This window comes from Oenanthe melanoleuca, chromosome 2, assembly GCF_029582105.1.
Source record: "Oenanthe melanoleuca isolate GR-GAL-2019-014 chromosome 2, OMel1.0, whole genome shotgun sequence".
NCBI classification, from domain to species: Eukaryota; Metazoa; Chordata; class Aves; order Passeriformes; family Muscicapidae; genus Oenanthe; species Oenanthe melanoleuca.
The window spans coordinates 114,590,202-114,612,329 of NC_079335.1; the positions used below are offsets into that span (position 1 = coordinate 114,590,202).

Sequence of the window (22,128 nt, forward strand, 5' to 3'; positions counted from 1 at the left end):
TCTCCCATTAAGAAGCACCTTTGTTTGAGTAAATTAGCTGTAAGATTTCAGAAGGCAGAATTGTCACCATGCTGATGGGAAGGCAGCCAGGACCTTGAGATTACTTTTTCAAGGCTTTATTCCATCCACAGAAAGTTTATGTGTCAGGGTCATTAATCTTTTTCCTCTAGAATATAAATTCTGGTCCTAAAAGACATTTCTGTAACAATGCCTCTGCTTGCAGCATGACCACAGTGGCTCATAACCCAAATCTGCAGAGCAGTGCATCCTTGCCAAAGTCTGAAAGTCAAAAAGCAGGATTATGGGATTTTTAATGTTTATTTAAAACATTAGAAAGCTCCTGTATTTTTAGTTGGGTTTTTGCTGTATAGAAACCTGTGAAACAGTATTGCTCAAGTGGTTGTGCAGAGGCACAAGTCCAAGGTGTTGGACATATATAGAGACTGACTCCACAAAACTTGGTGCTGTAGAGTGATCTGTGTATTCATCCTGTCCTGAATTTCTGTAGCTTCAAACAAGCTGACATTTGTTCTAAGCAAATGGTCTCTCTCTTCCTCTGTAAAACTGGTAAAAAATTTCAAAAGGCAATCTGAAATAATAAGACTGTGGTAAAAAACTGACATCTTTCTCCTGAACTACTGGAAGCCTCCATTTCCCATTTGGTGGGAGTTGTGCCTATCTAAACACTTGGGTAAATACAAATATCCACCTGACCTGTTCTTTTCCCACTAAGGCTGTGTTTGTGTGTTGTGTGGTAACTTCATAACAAGGAAAGCTGGTCCTCTGCTTCCTAGGGCAGTTTGCAATAGGACCAAAGGGAGAAAGAGGACTTCCAGGGCCTCCAGGGAGATGCCTCTGCAGAACCCCACAGCATATGAGTAACCCATCATATGAGGAATCTGTGTTTGGACAAGGCTACCCAAAAGTTCCTGCAGTAAGTAGGTTTTCTGGGAGGGGTTGAGAGCAGCTCTTAAGTGCTTTAGTTATGAGAAATGTTGTACTCATTGTTATTTTTTTATTTAGTAGGAATATATATGGGCAATGTGTGATTTCTAGTACCAAAAAACCTCTGAGATCCAGCTGGTGCAAAAAAGTTCAGTCTTATAACTTGTTGTGTGATTGATGTGCTGAAATGCAGCTGTTCCTAAACATCAGTAAGGTAGCACAGGTTTGGAAATGTTTTTCAAGCCTATTGCTCTCTTTCATCTACTGCATATATAATCTTTAGTGAAGATAAATTTTATTTCAGATTGGTTGGTAAAGTAAGTATCCCTTGTTTGTTTGTGGTTCTTTTAAGACAGTGATTTCAGAATTGAATATCAGGATCAAGCATTTCACATATGCAATGGAGCTTTCTCCCAAAGCACAGACCCTCAACAGGAGTTCCCACAAACCATGGCAATCAGGTGTCTGGGCTCCAGTCTGCAGACATACACCTTCTATAGCTAATTCCCATCTCCAGCCTTGAAAGCACTTTTATGAGCAAATTGGACAAAATAAAGGACAAGGCATTGATGAAACGTGACCAAGCAATTTTTAATCACAGATTTCTTAGGGCTTTGTACTGTTTATGTGCTTCTCCTTCTGCTGGGCCCTGCCTTATCATTCTGTGCAGTTTAGCACTTAGTAATGAAGATGCTCCCTTGCTGCTGCTGCTCAGCCACTCCACCTGTGCAAGTGGAAATGGTCTGGTGTCTGGTTTTCTGTGAATGCCAGTGAGCATCACTTAGCTTTGTTAAAGCTACACCTGTCACACTGTCAGAAAGCTGTCACAGTGTGTGGAAGGGGCACACAACACCACCAAACTGGGTTATTGAGCTCAGCCTTTTGCACAAGTGAATTTCAGGTCTTGTCAGCTGCTCGCTCATCCCTGGCTGTGGTGCATTAGAAAAAACCCTCCTGTTGTTTTGAAAACATAAGGTGAGAGATGAATGTATTGAAATAAAGGTGCATACCACACCACACTGTGTGCAAAAAACCCATCATGTACTTTGCAGCCTGGAGAACTCACAGGAGAAGCTTTAAGGCCCACTACTTAATGTATGTGTCTTATTGCCTTCCTTCTCCTCCAGGCACAGTCTCATATGAGATCTTAAAAGAAACCAATGAGAGTGTAAATATCTAAAATTGCATACACCTTCACTATGAGCCCCCAAGTGCCATTTTGTTGCCAGGAATGTAGGATGGCAAAAAGGCAAGGCTTAGCTCTGGAAATGAGGCACTTCCAGGGCAGCAGCTCCTGTATTCCTGCCTGTCCCATTTGTTTTACTCCTTAGAGCGTAAATAATAAAAAAGAGTGTAAATTTTAACTTAAACATCAGTATTGTTAATCCTATTCAGATCCCCAACTAGCAGCTTTGAAGCCTGCATTGGGCCACTTGAAAGCTCTTGCTAGAGTTCTGTAGCTGAACATGGGTAAGATGCAGAGTGGTGCTCTGTGCCCTGGCCCTGTGTTTGCCAAAGCAGCACATCCCCAGTGCCATCACCCATGCACCCAGCAGCTCCTCCAGAGGAGGGCAGGGGCTGGGAAACAAAGTGCTGGTTTTCTGCCACTGGCTTAGATTCATTCCATTTTTAAATCTTGTGCAATTTTAAAGGCTCATATCTGTGATGGTTTGAGACAGCACAGTTCTGTTATTGATTTCAAGAGAAACTGGAGCTCTGGGGCTGGGCCCTGAGCTCCTGAACACAATTACAGAATCAGCTCTGTGCTGGCTTCCCATTTCTTTGCTTTCTTTCATTCAAGCTCAAGGCATTTTTATTCAATGCTTCTTTAATGAAATTGGCCTTTGTCCAGGGTTATGGGAATATTCTGCTAAGTAAAAATTTCAAGGTAACTTGTTTTTGAAAGAGCCAATTCTGTTTATGCTGGTGAGAATCAGACTCAGCCCTAAATCCATTTTGCTCAGAAGCACTCCATTTGCTTTTTCTTAATTTAAAAATTACTGGAATCTTGAAAAAATTAAATTGATTAAGCTGCTGAAGGAAGAGATTATTTCCTAATGCCTCTTACATCCAATTCCAATGACCAAGGCATTAAAAAAGTGGGTAAGAGAGCAGCTTGTCCTAATTTTTCCATTTTGAACTATTTTTTTTCAGTGTAATTGAAGACTTGGCTTTAGACCATTGTATATACATATAAAGAAACATGTATTTTAGTGCCAGTTAAATCTAAAGAAAGCACAAATTGGTAAAAGTTAGGTGAATGTTGTATTGAGCCATGCATTATTTATTTTGTAGCCACAAACATTCCTGAAATGTTATAGTGAATCTACAAAAAGCACTTATGCCCATTCAGATTTTGCTATTGTTTCAGCACCAAACCATTTGAGCATCAGAAAGTTCTTCTCAGCAGTGATTGTGCACCAGTATTTGTATGATTTTTACATACAAAAAGGATGTGGATTTCAAAATAGGGGCCCAGGAAACACCATTCTTTCAGTGAGTGTAGGTTCTCACCTCCTCTCTTTCTGAAAATAACTGAAACATTTTTCTGTGTATTATTTACCTATTTGAAGAGACATATGCCAAACTAGATTCTGTGACAATCCAAAAATCTTCCTGAGAAAGTTACCAACCACCTCTTTTTCTGTGCCCCAGATTTTTGTGGTGAATAACCAAGAAGAATTGGACCGGTTAAACACTGAAAATGCATTAGCTTTTAGAAGAGATCAGAGATCTTTGTATTTCAAGGATACCTTTGGATGGCTCCCAGTCCAGGTGAAAATATGACTGTGGTCTCAGAAAACTTGTGAGTGTATGTTTCATTTTGAAATATAGAACACACTTCAGGTGTCATACAGAAGCAATTAAGCAAATGGGGGACGTTGATTTTTGAGCACTGCTACAACTGTACATAACTCTGCGAATTTTAATTAATGGGGAATTAACTCAGGTGTGGCTAACCTCCCTGTGAACCAGGTTCCACTGGTGAACAAACTGCAGCAGAGTTCAGGGAATTACAGTAGTAAAGAGAGTTTTATTTAATACAAAATAAGGCAAAACTCACCTGGGTACAAAGCGGCAGAACTAAAACCCAAACTAAACTTATATATTTCCTCATTGCTTCAAGGAGCTAAGATAAGTCCTGCTGAAATTAACAGCAGGATCCTTTTTGTGTCTACTGTATAAAACCTCTGACCAACAAAGATATAAAAACCTGTTTGTGGGGTCTGCCCCCCAGAGCCCTTCACCCTGCTTGCTCTGCAGGCTGCTGCTGGTCTGGTTCATAAGCTCTGTGTGTTTGCCTGGCCAGCTCAGCCCTCTGTATGCCATGGATTACCGCCTGGAGGATGGGGGCACCTGCGGAGACGGGATCGTGCAGGATGGGGAGGAGTGCGACGACGGCAACGCAGTGGTGACTGATGACTGCATCAGTGAGTGACAGCACAGCAGGAGGGGCTTCTCCTCATTGCACTGGCTGTGCCACAGGGCACACTGCTCTGAATCAAGGGGAGTTGTGTGGTTTGTGGGTCAAGTGCACAGGGAAAGGGAGGCACGGTGGGCACAGGGTGGAAACGGAGGTTTTGGCGCATGTGGATGGCACACACCTGCACAGGACAGAGGTGACAGCAGCACTTCTCTTGCTGAGCCAACCACTCATTAGGGGGCCACATCCAGCAGCTGGTTTACACACACCTTTCCTGCTGCAGCACACCTTTTCAGCAGTGCAGCCCTTGGGATAGACACTGAAGCTTGCTGTTTCTCAGGGTAAAATAGATCCTGAATCCAGAAACAGCCCTTTGGATTTTGTTATTCACTTGCTAGGGAAGGTATCTACCCACTACCTTCTCTATTAGGTTTAGATAACATTTCATTCATGTCTATTCCATCTTCTCTCCATTTTGCTGATTGTGGATAGCAAAGAGCATATAAGCATTCAAACAGCTGTGGCAACCTTCACTTCTCCCTCTCAGTTACTTTTACAGCTTTAATCCTTCCCCAGAGCACAGCCCTATACCATCTCCAAATAGTAGGTTTGGTGCTCTGTTGTTCCCAGCAAAGGGATGCCTCTTCACATTTCAGAATGGGATCACTGGAAGATGCAATTTTTAGTTCATTTATCCCTCCATTTTTCAGCCTGACTTTGAAAATGGGGTGTATGCAGCCATGCCCTATGCAAGTTTCTGCATCCACCTGTTCATCACCACCATTCCCCTTATAATTTAGGAATCTCAGCCAACTTCTCAATGACAACAGAAAGAGATTTCAGAGGCAATTAGCCACAACAGGTGTAGGGAGACATTTAAATAAAAGCCCCTCTAAGCTTGCCTGACTGCAGAGTGCTCCAGAGAGCCAGCAGGATCTCTCCTGTTTCCAGATATGAGAAAACAATTAAATTAGAATTTGCAATCAACAGTGGGGAGCAACCATTTGGAAAGATAGTGTTCATTAGTTCTAGTGCCTGCAAAACTGTGCACTCTGTGCTATGCATTTGGCAAAGCCTCAATGGAGGCCTTGCAATACAGTTTTCTGACACTGATGTGACCCATCATTGAAAATTTGGAAATGACCACTTTGTCATCATTCTTCTCCTGGAAAATTCTAACAGAATGTTAAATGGATTGTATTGTAAAAAAGCTTGTTGGTCTCAGAAGCATCAATTTGTGACAAACACATCCTTGGTGCAATTAATTAATAATTTCTATTTGTAAATAAGCAACTTTAGCCTCTTATAAACTGTTCCTGAGTGTCTGTTTAATCCTTTGCTTAACACCGATGCATTCTCCCAGAAGATGTCAAAGGCATTTTAACTAAACCAATTTGTTCACTTTAGAAAGTCCTTCTCAAGATGCTGAAGATATCAAAATCAAAGTCCAGTTGCTAAAATGACAAACAATCCCACAAATTACTGCAGCCTACATGTCAGTCACCATGAAAAAAATGTGACAAGTCCCACTCACACTCAAGTCAGTATGAGTCAGCAGTGGGAAAAACATGGTTTTGGCATGGAGACTCACAGCAGGCAAACACAGATATTATGCAGAATTGGGTAAAGGTTTAGGTTGGGAATTTCAAACCAATTAACCACCTAAGATAATTTTTTTTGAGATTATGACTTCCCCAAATCATTTATGTTAACTGTATTTTATATTACCCTTAACTTGTTTTGATGGCAATTATCTATAGCAATAATAAGTTTTGAATAAGTGCTGTTTGATTGATCCTGTAGTAATTATTTTTAGTATTAATCCATTATTACCCTTGGTCACTGAAATTAGGCTTAAAAAAGCACATTCTTTGTAGTGAAGAGTATTGCTCTTACAGAATTCTTTCCCCAAAATATCTTGCTTTATAATAAACCCTTAAAAATCTAGTTTGACTGTACTGTTTCTTTTGCAAATGAGGTGCCTGGAAGGTGTTTCTTTGTTTCTCACTAGGGTGCCGCCGTGCCTACTGCGGAGATGGCTACAAGCACGAGGGGGTTGAAGACTGTGACGGGATGGATTTTGGATATCTGACATGTAGAACATACCTTCCTGGGTATGTAAGAGGAGGTCTTCACTTTGTTTTGGTGGGTTTTTGGTTGGTTTGTTTATTGGGGTTTTTTGTGTGTGTGTTTTTTCCTTTTTTTTTTTTTTTTTTTTCTCTTTGCCAGCTTTAAAACAGAGGAGTCTCACCCACTTTAGCCTTGTTCCACTGGGACCACTACAAGTAGCAGGGAAGAAAGAGTCTATCAATTTTTTTCTGTATATCATTGACTTTAGGGCTAAATCTCATTTCACAGTACATGCCTCCTACTATACAAAATGAATGAAGGTCACAAAGACCTATGTTTGCCCATTTCTTGCCAAGATTTCCTCATCTGGTCACATTAATGTGCAGCTATAACATAAGAGGAGTAGGATAGACCAAGAGAAGAAGATCACACTGCAGGGAAAAAGCCACAACACCCAAAGCACAGGCTCCTACTGACCTCCTGCTGCCCTTCCCATCAATGGGTACTCCAGGGGAGTATTTGCTTCCGAATCAAGCAGTCATCTGTCAGCTTTTCCAAGGCCCAGGGAATTCATTCACCAGCAGATGCAAAGCCATACATCTGCATAGCAAAGCCCTAATTTAAAACATCTGCTTACTGTTGAGTTGCCTTCCCTGCCTTGGTTCAGGCAGCTTCCTCTGGTCAGCGTTGTGCCTCCAACAGCAGCACCTCTATTTAGCTGTCAGGTATTGTTACTGGCTAACAGGAAACATTTAATTTGCAAATTAAATTATGCGCAGAGCCCTCATCATTCAGGGAACAATAATGTGCTAATTGACAGGAATAAGAAACCACAGGATGTCTTTGTAAATCTAGTGATGTGCTAATCCTTCCACTGTAATTGTTGGAGCCCTTCTGGTATAAGAAATTACCAAAATCCAGACAAAACTGAAACATTTTACAGAGACTTCATCTTCAGACAGTGTGGAGTTGTTTTCTACTGTGAAAACTATTCCCTTCTAAGAGTCTGAAATTTGGTGCCCAAGATAGCACCACAAAAGCTTGAGGAAAATTTTATAAATTTCACTTTGCACGTATATTCAAGTTGTGAAGAGCAACTGTGATATTTTATTTTTGTGTATAGTCTGCAAATTATCTGCCAAACTGAAGAAAAAGCTGTGAATCATGAGGAAGTGGGCTGAGTATGTGAGTACGGCACCACCATGGGAGTTTTACCCCCAAGTAACCTTTCCTCCAAGAACTCTGCTGCAATTGATTTTCCCATTTTTTTACTCTTTCCAGCCCACAGATCCCTCCTCCTGTTTCACACACCTCTTCGGATTTTATGTTAGTCTGAGAATGTGGGTTATTCTAGGACGCAGTTTTAAAGCTGCTTAGTCCACAGCTCGATGTTGTGGATGGGTTATTCACTTAGATATTCACTTAGACATTCATAGCAATTAAAACCCATTTAAATTCTTATTAGCAATTCTGGTCAGGTCTCCAGTAGGTAGAGCCACTGCCCAGTTTAAGTCAGTAAAAAGACAAAATCTCTGTTTTTCCTTGTTTTGCAAGGACTCTTCAATTTGCTTTAAAAAAAAAATATTTCAAATGTGGGAATGTGTCACTCATTATTTCAAGTACATGAAAAATAAGTTAAAGGACAGGCACAGCCCTGCTGAAGCTATTGGGAATTACTGGAAAAACACTTAACTTAGAGCCTCAGATATTTCACTGCACAGCTCCCGTGGGTGAGTGCCAGGACCTTTTACATCCACCCCCATGAAGTGCTCTAGCCCTGATGCCAATAGGGATTTTATTTTTTTTAATTGACATTACTGGGAGTTAAGTCTTCACTCATAGTTTGTCCTGGAGTCCTGTTTTGCTGACAGAGGAGAACACAGTCGAGCGCTGATGAAAATTGCCCTCCTATTTTGTTTCCCATATGTTGCTGCATATTCATAATCTGAGGTTTTTCACTCCTACGGAGAGTTACACCCAGGAACCGCTTAAATGAATATCCCATGCTTTGAAAACTGAGATATTATCCTTGTTTCTAGGTCTTACGGAAAATTGCGATGCACTTCTTACTGCTACATTGACTCCACACAGTGTCGGTACTTCACATGAGGGGCGCGGAGGTGGTAGCATCCCACGTGGAGCGGGTGCTAGGTGCTACACTATCACCTATCGAGAAGGACTGGGACAGAAAAACACCCCACCCACCTCTGGGAAAACAAACAAAGACACATCGTGCTGCTGATGGCCATTTTGAGATTTTTTTTTTTTTTTTTTTAATATGAATTTTTCAGATAGGGACAAATAGGACCACTGCATCCTGTCTTAATTGAGAAATAAATGTCAAACGGTGTGTGCCAGTGTGACTTCCATGCTGTGGATGTGGATGGCAACTTGCTCTCCATCACAAAAGCAACATTAAACTACTGGAAACTGTTTCATTATCAGGAATGTGGTGTAGCCATTACCTCGACTTAGCACTGTTAAACCCAAATATAATCTCTTCAGGGGTTTTGTCTTTAACCCTTCTCTGCATAAACACTAAGCATGTCTTGGATGCGGTGTTTAGAGGGACTCTCTTTTATTACAATGTGAACTTAGCAAGTGTTGCATCCACAAGAGATGACTTCAGCAACTGCAAGGTTACCAAAGCTCCTTCGTTGGTCAAAGGAGCTGAAGTTCTTTCAGAATCAGCAAACCGGCCAGATAAGCTGGTTAACATCACCTTCAGGCAAAGGTGCTGTCTGTGCGTGTCTGTGCACTACAAGCAGTCACAGCAGGCCTGCAAAACACACCACAAAGGACAAACTGGACGAATAAACTGTGAAATAGCCGAGAAGTTCTCTTCCAGGAGAAAATCAGACAAGGAGGGAAGATAAAGAAGGAACATGTTTCTGCGTTTTCCACCTCTGTGCTGAGCTGGCTGGGCTCTGCCTGACCCCAAGGGGCTGGGACAGCATCGTTTCCCTGACTGAAACCATGGCCACGGACACGTTGTCTTCTCACTGGTGTCCACACTGGAAGGTCTTTGCATTTGCAGCCCCTTGTCCACCCCACCATGGTCATTCAATTCCCAGTTATCCCCTGTGCTGCCTCTCCCTCTGGCTGTTTCCACCACCCTGTATACCCCAGTGTGTGTGCTCACATAGTAATGTGTTCCTGGATGCTCTGTCAGGCTGTGCAATGCACATGGGTTTTGATTTTTGGGATGTTCTCTCAAAATATCAGCTCTTGTTGGAGTCAGGGTTATTATACACTTATTTATTAGCAAGTAGTAAAGAGCAAATTTCACATGGAAAGCATATTATAAGAGTCTATAATAGAAAATGAAGCCAAGAATGTGCAGAATTCAGGACTAAAAGCCTTAAAACTAGGCATTATTTTCATACAAGCCACTCTCTCCTGCTTTGTGGTAAGTGCTGTACAGGACTGTGTGAAATGTGTGAGTTATCTGTGCCAGTGACAGCACTGCAAGGGCTGCACTGACATTGGCACTTCTGCAGAGGTTATATAAAGGTGGAGTTGTTATAATGGTAATGCATTAAAGCAATCAAGAAACACATGCAACTTTTACCACCTGTCTAGAAGACTTAAACTATGCATGTATAAAGTGATATTGGAAATCATCAATTAGCAACAAAAATAGAAAGAAAATTCATGTAGTCTTCATGGCTATCACTTACCTGGGCTATTTATGTTGCTATGAAGCCAAGTCACCAGCATTTGTAGCCCAGTTCAACTGATAATTTTTATTTTTTTTTTTTTTCCTTAACTGAGGTCTTAATAAAAGGTCCAGGAGCCACTGGGACAAGAACACAAACTCTGGAAATGTGGTTACTAGCACAGCTGCATTTTTAATTTCCTGTGTTTGTGTGAGCAGCAGGTTCCAGCAGCATCACACCACAAGGAGCAGGTCTTGGGCTGTTGGGGGGCTCTTGAGGACAGATCTGCTCCCAGCAGCTCATCCTGCTGGACATCCCTCCTGCTGAACCTCTGGCAGCATCTGCTGGTGTTACCATCCTGGGCTTGGAGATCTGAACTACTCACCTTCTCAAAGAGCTCATCTCAACCCCCCAAAAGGCTGCAGTCTCTGAGAAACTTGGTAATTCCAGTGGCCTTTCACCTTCAGTTTTCAGTTGGATTGTTTTTCATTAAAAGCTCCTACCTCCAAAGACATTGGGATAACAAAGCTACGTGCATGGATCACAGAATACATAAACAGGAGATGTGATCACCCAGGTGAAACTACATGTTCAGAAAGGGGCCTGTCAGTCTGACCAGTCTGGGAACACCTGCAAAGCATGGATTTTAAATGGACAAAGCAATGTAAAATATAAGGAAACAAAAAAAAAGTTTCATACTACCATTACTGTCTTGTACCCCCCAGAAGACAGAGCATGAGAAAGACACCTGGGAATGTGTAAAGTATATGTGATTTAAGATGCTGCAAAAGAAATCCTTTTCCCTCATTTCTGACATACCTGATTTATCATTAATTAGGTCACTTTCAGCTAGGTGATGCCTGGTCTGCTGCAAATTGTCTTCCCTCCTTCTCTGAGTTTGGGAAGTCAGCACATTGTGCCGAGACTGGTTCAAAAGTTAATTGGAATATTTCAGTTCATTGGACTTTTGTAGCAGCATATGCTTGTGGGAGAGTTTTCTAATGATTAGTATGCAACTCTAGGCAAGTACAAAGCATTGTGCCATGCACTGTATTAATGTACACAAAAAATCCAGCTTGCACTTAATGTATGATGAGATATATGTAATTACCTGCAGCCTATATTAACAGCTCATGTCAATAAAACATGCTACCTTAGTTCCCCTACGTCCTTAGTTTCACTTATTTAATTTTAGATTTAACAGCTTGGTTTTTAAATATAATTTCCTAGTTTAAGATGCTGGGGAGGGAGAAAACACCTCTTTTCCCATGCCTGCTGCCTCTCCCTGCCTGGTGTGGGATCTGGTTCTGTGTGGGCTCAGGGATGTGTGCACAGCCTGGGAGTGTGACTGTACATCCCTGCTCCTGGGCTTGCTGCTGCCTCATCCCCAGACTGACCCCTGCAACATGCCATGGCCAGAACAGCTCCACTTACACCCATTTCTAATTGGAATATGTAATGTATTTGGTTTTAATAAGGCTGTGGTTTGGAGGATTGCCTCCTCCTGCTACCTGATAATGTATTTACTGGCTGCTTTGTGACTCTGTGTAAGAGGCTGAGATGAGAGCTGTGAAACAGAAAGAAACAGCCTCGGGTGCTGATGGATAATGGGAATGGTGATGTTGGCACCCAGGATTTGGACACTCCTGGAAACTGGCACCCAGGCTTTGAGGAGAGACTCCTGCCTTGCAGTAGGAATCTGTGAGTCTGTTGTCCCAATGCTTTTGTGTATAACAGGGAGTTCCAGAGAGGGGAACCCTGCCTGTCCCCAGGGGAAAAGGAAGTGTATTGACAGACAGAGAATAAGTGAGTCTATTTTCTGTCTGTCCTCTCTAAAAACTCAGTTTCTGTGACACTCACCTCTCCAGCACACAAATCCTTATGCCATTTCTCCCTTCCCTTCAAATTGTTCAAAATCATAGCTGTCAAGGCTATCCTTGCCCACAAATCTAGCCATGCACCTCATCTCCTTCTTCCTTTCTTCTTACTACTTCTAAAGACACCAAAGCTCATACCCTTTGTAGCCTCTTGAAAACCCTGCAATGCCCTTGCTGCTCTGCTGTGTTTCATCAGCTTCTCTTTCAGTCTCTCACACCATTCCTTTTCTAGCATCTCCTGCTTGTGACAGCCCTGCCGTATGTCACAGCAAAGCCCCTTGATCGTGGCCCTTACCTTCTAAAAATTGTAGGATGCATTTCCCACTTCAGCCCCACAAATTTGTACAAGGAGAGAGGGGATTGGTGGCTATCATTAAACTGTGAGTCCCCAAGAACTGTCCTTGAGCACCAGCTGTTTATGAGAAATAACAATAATAAGTCCCCAATTAGCTGCACTTGGGGGCAATTCAATACACTTGGCTGCCACATACAAGCAGGAGATGTATTTTAAACAGGTGACAAAGATAAACCCAAGAGAAGGAAATCAGTGCTGTGCTGTGGTTCTTTGATGATATTTAAATCTATCACACACAGTGCTGCAAGTAGATGTTTAAGAGCTGTTATAAAAATGATGTTTTAATTCACAAAGGGTGAGGCAATGAGAGCACTATCTAAAACACTTTCAAGTTCCTTCTCTGATAGCTTTTGCCTAAGGAGATGGATATGGCAAAGCAAGGGTTCCTTCCCTGGAAACCATTCCCTTGCAAGGAAAGCACAGAATAATGGGCTATTGAACTCTGCTACAGGTAGTATAAGGAACAGGCAAAAGGACAGACAACTGGTGAATGCAAAATTTGGAATGGGAATTTGGATCAGAGTAACTGTTGCTTATTTATCTGGTAAGAGACCATACACCTTGTAGACCATTAGAGCACTGCCAGGCCTTAACCAAAGAGAGAAAAGCAACAAAGCCAAAGCAAATGAGCTATTTGTGTCTTTAATGAACACAGTCAGTGAAAAACCCCCACAATGTTAATATGTCCATATTAGTTACATGCACAGCAATGTGCTCTATGCAGAAAGCTGGTATCACTCCTGGAAAGGCCAGAGCAAAGCCTGGACACATGCTTTCAATGCATCAGTAATTACTGGGGCATTTAGGAGGATGGCCCTGAACCAGCCCAGCCAGGGAAGGCTGCATTTGAAAGGATGGCCAGGCCAAATTATATTAGAGGAGTGTACTCCTGATGGAAATTGCATTAGTGGCTACTTCCCTCCCTCTGTCCCAGACAAAATCTTGGCACTTAAAAGGCACTGAGTTATAGCCCTGGCCTTTTACAGCTTTTAATTCACTCTGACAGTTTCCCCGAGCATCTGAGGGAGGGTCCAGTTAGGATGCATAATCATCTCCAGTGACAGAGAAGAGGGTTTAAACAGACATATTTCACTGCAGCCTTCCCACACACCACTGAACAAGTAGCCCTCCTGCATGGAGTGCTGCTCAGGATTTTCTTTGGAAAGGAGTGGGAAGGAGAATGATGGAGCTGAACCCCTCAAAGCCACTGATAGCAAAGCCAAGTGATGCAGCAGGGCATTGCATGCAGCAGGAGCCACTCTGGCCAGCGTGCCACATGTGCAGCAGAGCAACTCATGTTCTTCAGGAAAAGCTGTCTGTGGTGCTGCCCCCAGGGGTAATGCTGCTGGTGGGATCTCCTGCAGGACACAGGGAAGGACAAAGCGCTCCCTGAGCTGTTTTGCAGGTGCAGGTGGGAGCCTGCCTGCCTGGTCTGTGAAAACCCAAACACAGAGGTTCGACAGAGCAGGAATCTGAGTTAATGGCACAATAAATCAGGCAGGAGGAAGAGGAGGTAACATTAACCTACTCACACAGCAGCATGTTTAGTATATTTAGAAACCTGGCAACTGATGACCCTCTCTCAGCCGGTCTAAAGTGTCACCATTCAATGAGTGAATAAACTGACATCAGCATTAAATTTAAGCCCGTGGCAAGGTGTCTTTGACCCTTGTGCCAGGTGTGGAGGAAGCTTTCAGAATTCATCTTGAAGAGCAGTCAGAACCCTGCTGGTCAGGGTCGGTAATGTCCTTTGTAGGGTAAATAGGGATGGTTATTCACGGTCACCCTCCTGGGAGGAAGAGACACCCACTGAGCCACTATGGAGTGCTGACTTACACCGTGAAAATGCAGGCATGTAACACTTACTTTCCTTTGCCTTCCTAATCAGAACATGCCCAGTTTGGTGGAGCAAGGAGAGAACTGTTTAAGAACCCCATCTGTTCCCTGAACCCTTTGTGGGAAAACCTTTAGAGACTAATTTTGTTTGGAAGAGAATTTGCTCCCTGCCTTGCTCATTTCGATTAACCACATACCCCGGTAAAACTCATCAACTCATCATGCAAGAGTTGGGAGAGGCTGTGCTGAGCCAGTCAGACATTTGGGGCAGGGTATTTAGTGCTTCCCATGCTTTCCTCTCAGAGATTATTTGATGGGCAAATGGGGATATAGAGGAGCTTGGCAGCCCTGATGCTTCAGAGCAGTGTAAATTTATTTTACACATTTCTGCTGGGTTTGACATTTTACCTGCTTGACACTACTGCTCTGAGGACAGGATGTGCCAAGGAAGAGAACATCGAGGACTGCTCAGGTTTTGAGCTGTTAGCAGATTTACAGGGGAGGATGACTGATGAGAGGTGAGAAGCAGCAGTTCAGGCAACCAAACTGTACAGAATTAGCTGGTTGAAATGTGTACATTATGGACCAAGATCCACAGGGGGACTGGTTGTGAAATACAATGAAATGCTTAGAGAGTTTAAACTTTGATGCCCCAGTCCATTCAGATAAACCATCATAAGCCACGTGGTGGCCATAGTGACAAGTTACTGTTCTGCTGCCATTTGAGCAGAGGTTGGCTCCAAACCCAGCAGCAGCCCCAAAGCAGAAGCATGGGACCAGTGGGGAAAAGCTGGCAATCTCACTGGTCTTGGGGGCCCAGTGAAGGACAGAGAGGCTTGCTCTGTGCCAGGACTTTCTGAGCAAGACAATATCTGGTGTGAGAGGCTGCAGGATTACAGCTTCTAAATAAAGCTCCGAGGGCTGTACCTGTTGCTGCCTGGGGTCAGCAAGCTCTGCCTCATGCTGCCTGAGCCTGAGCTGTTATGCTGACTTAAAGACGCCAAATATTTGCCCTCTGCTCCACACTATCACGTTATTTGATGAGCAATTATGTCCTGTAGGTTTGTCAGGGAGTAACCATGGGACAGGGACGATTAAACTGCCGATAGGACAGCTTGGCATTAGGGAGTTTGTACTGCGTATTGGCAAGGAAGAAGCGAGCCCTAAGGCAATGCAAATAATGTGTTTATTCCTCCTGCATTCAGCAGTCAAGTATCTGTCAGGCCATTTGCAAGGGGAATGCCCTGCTCTCTGTACCAGTACTGCCCCTGTATTTTACAGTCCTGAGGATGAAGGGGCTCCAGCCGCAGGGTAAAGAGAGCTAAAGCTTCCTGCCAAACCCCCCAAAAGGTGGTCAGGGGGTTTCTGCAGCACTGTGGGGGTGATACCTGGTGGTTCCAGTTTCTCCCTTTGCTTGCAACACTTACATCCACATTTCCCAGCAGGGTGGTCTGCTTGGTGAGCACATCTGTATGTGAAGGGTGACGACTCCTTCATTTCTGTTGTGACAATAAAAGGCAGAAGAATTGCATGGGGATTTGGGAGTGGAAGGAGTTCCCCAGGCACCCTCAGCACCTGTGGCTCAACACACACCCATCAGCTGTAATTTACCAATGTGGTTACATATGTCTTTTATTTATTTAGAGATATAAACAGAGCTTTCCAGACTCTCTCTTTGTTCCACCAAATTTTGAAGCTTATAAGAAACTTCTTTAAGGCAAGACTTCCTCAGCAGATTTTTTTTTTGTCTCTGTTCTAACAAAAAGGTGATAACAAATAGCTGTTTTTGAAAAGTTCAATTGGTGCAGGAATATCCTGGATTTTTGTGTTCTTAGGCATCTCCATCAATATAGCAGAAAGCAGAACTTTATTTGAGATGATCAGTAGACATAAAAGATATTCATGTGGACAGATAAATCCTCTCCCTGCATAGATAACAACTATATACTCATAGGCTGGGAACATTTCCTGATGATACAGGGTTAAGAAAATGTAAATTAATATTTAATTACTTTATCCGAAGCGGAAGAGCTTGGACAGGAGGGAGTCATATTTCAGAAGGAGCTAGTCTGGATATATGAACTCTCCACACAAGACTTACATAAGTAAACAAAGTGCTATATGAAGAAACCTCTGGGCTGGCTGACAAGAAGCATGTCCAAGGGTTTTGAAATAGCCCAAGGTTTTCCCCAGATTCTGCCCAGGGGAGAGCAGCCTGCTCAAGGTGAAGTGTGAGTGACTGGGGATAAGTAACAGTGACTATTTATACACTGAGGGTGCACTGTAAATGGAAAGTGGAGAAAAGACTTGTGGGGAAGGAAAGGGAATTTAGTAAGCTGGACTGAAGAAAATAAATAATGAAATGTCCTGGCATGGTTCACTGAGTGACCGGGATGTTCAGTACATCCTGACAAGGAGAGAAGCATGTGCAAGAAGGTCCCTCTCCCCAGCTGGCACGTCTGCTGAGGCAGAACTGTCAGTGCCTGACACCACAGCCAGGGGCACAGAAGGAAGCTGTGCTGGAGAGCAGGGCTCTTGCTCTTGATGAGGGGGTTTTGGCAAGAAAGCCTCTCCCAGGCCCCCCGTGGCTCGGAGGGGCACAGGTATCAGACACCCAGAGCACCCTGCTGCAGCCAGCCATGTCCTGCTCGTGGGGCAGAGCTGCTTGGTTGGCTTGGGAAAGCTGGCTGCTGCTCCCTTGTGTGCTACATGGAGCACCTGAGGCCACAGATCCCATGTCACATTTGGGAGAGCAAGGTGGGTGAGGGGTGGCAGCACAGCAGAGGCTGCTCTGCCCAGTTCCTCCCACTTGCAGAAGAGGTTGGGTACCAGCTGCTATGCAAGAAACCAAACGGAAAACCGTGACCTATAGGAAACTATGTGAGGCACGTCTGGTCTCTGAAGACTACAGATGAGCTGGCAATACCAACACTGGAAACAGATGCTAAACTGATTGGAAATTATTTTGGCAGAAAGCCATAGCTGGAGCAGGAGCCCTAGTACAAACAAATTGGTGCAAAATGCATTTCAAAGTCTCAGATTGGTTTGATTTTGGGAGAACTGTGAGCTGTTCTCTCTTTGGCATTGATGTAGAGCTTTGCATAAGCCATACACCAATGCATCTAGCTGAAAGCAGTGAGGTACAGGCAGAGAAAGCAGCCAAATGCTGCTGGTTCACACCACTACTCACTGGGGAAGCAGCATCTTAGTGAAGCTCCTTGGCTGACAGCTCTGGAAAGATACGAGTATCACCAATTTCAGCTCCTCCTGCTGCAGGCAGAACTCATGGTGACACATCCCTAGAGTCATGGGTAAACAATGAAAGACCCTAGAGAAATTTTACCAGACCTTGCAAGCCAGCACACCAGTGAAGAATTACAGGCTGGTAAAAGGTGAAGGCTAGGGGAATGCTAGAACACAACAAAAGCTGGAAAAATCTTTTTCCCTAATCCTCAAAGTTGGGGATGGAGCCTGTAGTGCCATCAGTGCAGCTTCTCTGAGAACCATCCCCTCACAGGGGCAGGGCAGGGATAGCCAGAAGCTTTGTAAGGCTGATTTTTTTTTTTTTTTGGCAACACACAAGAAACAAATCTAAAACCTGTGTTAGACAAAGGAAGAGTGGAATAAATATCTGCTCATTAAGAAATATATTTGGGTCAATGTATTGAAATATTGGGAAAAAACACATGGTGACATCTTGGACAAAAGCATTCAAATGGACAGACAGACACTTAACTTGGTTGGACTAAGGTCTGGAAATGTCTGGTGTACTGCAGCATCTCCTGCAATTCCTCTTCTCAGTCCTCGTACTTGTGCTTGATTCTTACTCTACCAGTTCTCTAATAGAACTTTTCTCCTCATGGCTAAACTTCAGAGAACAACTTTGCATAAATGTATTAAACTGATGTCTAATGCCTGTACTCCAGGTTTTCTGAATTATGGTCCCATATTGTGCATTTCAATAGCTCTTTATTTCCTAGAGGTCAGGAAAACTGCAAGCCAGCCCCATGCTGCCTGCAGAGTAGGCAGGGTTTCCAGCTGGGCCAAAAGGAAACCAGTCTACTGAAGGTTGCAATCTGCCTCAGTGCACAGCTCATGGCTTCAGTGCCCTGAGCTTGCACAGTCTTTCCCTCTAAAAATCAGAAAACATGGTTTTTATGCATACAGATGAACCCTACAGAAAAAGAATATTTAAGGATATTTTGGTTATTACAGAATCCAATGTGTCCTCCTTGACCTTGCCATTTTAACAGCAGCACCTGTGTGTTCCTACAAACCCTACATGCTCAGCACACCAATTTCTTATTTTGAACCATGGATCTAGATTCCTGCAGGGACAGGAATTTAGCAGCCAGTATCACATCCCCTGACCTTTACTAACAAACATGGCAAACTGTCAAAGCTGGGGCTCTTTCTGCAGTTCATCTGGGATCCTGTAATGGCAACAGATTTGCTTTTCTAATCAGCTGAAGTTGCAGTGAGGTGACACTTTCCTGGGAGGTATCTTTTTGTGCATGGACTTTCTACCAGAACCTGTCTGTGCAGTGCTGCTGGTGTGTGTTTGGCTGTTTAGAACGAGGTAGTTTGCAGAGGGGACTGAGGATCATGTTCAGTCCTTGCTGAAGCAAATACAACTCCTGGCCTTTGCAAGGATGATGCTCTGAGGCCAACTGCAATTAGAAGGGTTCAGAATCTCCTGTATCCCATGGGAGACAGCAGCTCTGACTGAGCAGTGCTGCTGCTATGGGATACATGCACCCCATGCCGCCCCTGCCACAGGGCTGGTTAGGCACAGGCAAGGGCTCTTCTGCAGCTGAGAAAATGCTTCTCTGCCAGGTTGTTGCCATTTAACAGAAGCCCTTCCTGGAGAGACAGGACTGGGTATCACAGCTCTGCTGTCTTCAGATGCAGGAAGAGAAGGGAGAGGAAAGGGATATGTTCCACCCACATTAAGGAGCACCAGCTCTTATCCACATCTTGAGATGACCACACAGGAGTTTCTGAAGTCTTTTAAATCTCTATGGGAGAGATTCAAATCCAAGAACAAGTAATACATGTAATTTGAAAATACAAATTCCTCTCACACTGCCCAGATGGGCTTTGTAACTATAATCTTCACATATTTACACTGGCCAAGGACCACAACCATGTGCCAGACACAGCTTTTATTCTCTAAACAGGCTTCATGTGTGTCAACATTCTTCATACAAAGATACATACAGACAGTTTCTGTCAACCAGAAACATACTGCTTCTGACTGTTCACACAGTACCCATAACAAATGGAGGCCTGAAGAGCACTTTAGGCCTTATACTGTAATAAAAGAAACAAAATCCATGCAAGGAGAAAACGAGATTTAAAAACATGCTTATTTAAAATAAGTTTATTATAATGAAATAATATAAAAGTCTGTCAAAGTTTTAACAATGCTCCAAGAGACAGACGCCATATGATTTGAGAAATGATGCAAACTGGAAACTTCAGAGTATTTCAGACTGAACTGACAGCACAATTTGTGCAAAGCTTACACTGAAAGAGGTGATTTAGGGGGCATGAACAAGCCCTTAGAATTCAGTAGATTTATAGTGTGAGGCAACATATCTTCTCTTTGTCTTTAAGTGTATTTCAGTACGAATATATTTTAGTATGCAAAGTAAGGCTTACATTAAGCTTAGCTTGACATTAATAAAAATGTATGCCCAAAACTGGCTTGAACAAAAGAAAATAGGAAAGGAAACCATAAAAGCAAGCTGCCTTGGTTTTCAGTTAATTACTGTATTCTGGAATGCAATTTACTCATGTAGTTTCAAGTAGACATAAATCTCAAACTTTCAACATGGCTTTAAATAAAGGAATCAATAACTTTTTGGACCCCTTGAATGCTGAAATGCAAAAGAAAGTTGACATAGTTAGTGTTAAGCAGAAATAAGGAAATGAAAACAAGGAAGTTTCATATTTAAAAAATCCAGCTTTAGCACATCTGCAGTATGTGGGAGAGAAATCTTACACCAAAAAAAGGATATTAAAAATGTCAATCTAAGACTGCATTTTGAAGAACTGCATGCCAGTGGGATGGTGCACGTGTGTGTAAGTGAAGCATATGCCTGTGGCAAAACTTCAAAGCAAGTGCTTAAATCCTTGTGTCAACTGTGAGCAGGATCAGCTGGGTTTGCTCAGAGCCAGTAAGTGCACTATGACACCCCTCCTGCATGAAGGAAGTTTTATATGGCTTGGAGCAAGCAAAAGTTTGCAGGGTTTGTTCACCAGGGGGGCTACAGAAGGTAGCAATGAGACATGAATTCAGTTATTTCCACACTGCTTTTTTTTGGTTTTGTTATCTGTGCTATGCAGGCAGGAGAAGAGAAATAAGAAAACTAAAAACAACAAAATAAAACAAAACCAAAAAATCTTTGTGCTTTCATTCCTGTGAGGCAGAACACCCAAGTCTGAAATGTCCCAATTTACAAAGCCTGCCAAAGAATTAATTTCTGAAAATCCAAGTTTATATTTGCATGCCTTTCAAAACATCTGCTTTGCTCTGACAGCAACAGCTTTGATGGCAAAGCAGATGACAATGGATAGAAAAGAAGGATCAAGCAGGGAAAAAGGTCAAGACAGCCAGGTAGGAACGTGTTAATGATCTTCCCTGGTGTCTGAAAGGCAGCTTAAGCTTCCCTAAAAGTTTTTACAAAAGCTGAAGTGACAATGAAAAGAAAGGGTTATAAGGTCCAGCATATGGACATAGCTAGCACTTTTTTCTATCATGGCCCACATCCCTTTGCCAAAGCAGTCTGCAAACACCTGGGGCAGATTTTGGGCATACTTCTTAGTGCCCAACCAACCAAGCAACACTTCTCAAACTAGGAAAGATTTTAAAAGCAAACAGCTGTATCTTAAATCCTGATGATACTTTACAAAAAGCTTGTAAGTGGAGGTACAGGGCCCTTAACTTTAAATACATCTGTTAAAGGGAGATCCACGGCACAACAGTGTCAATTCCAATGACTCATTATGTTTTACACTAAAGCATTTGAGTATGCAGTTCATGTTCTACAATTGTAATGTCACAGAACTTCAATATGGAACTGAGTATGGTGTCTTTAAATAGCAGAGAAGGATCCAGAATATAGCTTGTTTAAAAAAAACCCGAAAAGCCACAAAATAAATAAAATAAATAAAAGTGTCTGATTGCTAAGCAGAACTCGACTGAAACTGAGAGCTCTGCTCCAATGACATATAACAAAGATGTGTTCATGATCTCTACTCAAATATGCTGACTGCAATTATTCAGTACTAGATAGTACTATCTATAGTACTGATAGTACTAATCTATCAGATTGCTTTGGGATTTACCATGTCTCAGCAAGGATGCACACTGTATGGACACTGCCTGCCTCATAAGCTGTATCTGAGTTCTACACTATACTACACAAAAAGCAGCCTTACTCCCCCCTAGGGAAAGGCTGTGATTATTCTTATTTCACCTTGGGTAAGTAAAATCCCTGAGAATATGCAACTGCTAGACATTGAAGGAAACAGCCAAAAGCAGTTTTAAAGGAAAGAGATGCAAAACTTCAGACTAGCACAACTTAAGAAACCAAAGCAGTTCATGTGAAGTATACAGAGCCAGGGTGCTGTTATCTGAGAGTCAGGTGGATCTCTATCAGTGTGCAGGTCAGTTGTTCACAAATATCAGCCATTAAAAAAAAAAAAAAACACAACAAAGAAAACAACCCTAACTAATCAACAAACCAAACAAATAAAACTGAAAACACTGACCTTCTCTCCAATTCCAAATTTGAAGGCCAAAAATGAGTTGCTTGTTCTCTACAATTATTCTAACAAAATGCCATCCTTTCTGCATGCCAAACTGACACCACAGTAAAAGGCAGTGAGTTGTCTATCAGTGCATCTGCTTCCACTTGGTCATCTGGTCTACTACATCCTGAGAGATGCAACTTG

The 22,128-nt window shown here is 42.8% G+C and overlaps 1 protein-coding gene across 1 annotated transcript in view; it reads left to right on the top strand.

The window, feature by feature from the left end:
* The window catches only part of COLQ (collagen like tail subunit of asymmetric acetylcholinesterase), a 45,544-nt gene extending 29,216 nt beyond the window's left edge, over positions 1–16,328 (top strand). Inside the window, exons 13-17 of the mRNA XM_056483401.1 lie at positions 795–934; positions 3,601–3,720; positions 4,256–4,376; positions 6,381–6,483; positions 8,479–16,328. Of these exons, the coding sequence (XP_056339376.1) occupies positions 795–934; positions 3,601–3,720; positions 4,256–4,376; positions 6,381–6,483; positions 8,479–8,548 (554 nt within the window). The 3' untranslated portion in view covers positions 8,549–16,328. The remainder of the gene's footprint in view (positions 1–794; positions 935–3,600; positions 3,721–4,255; positions 4,377–6,380; positions 6,484–8,478) is intronic.
* The last annotated feature ends 5,800 nt before the right edge of the window (positions 16,329–22,128 follow it).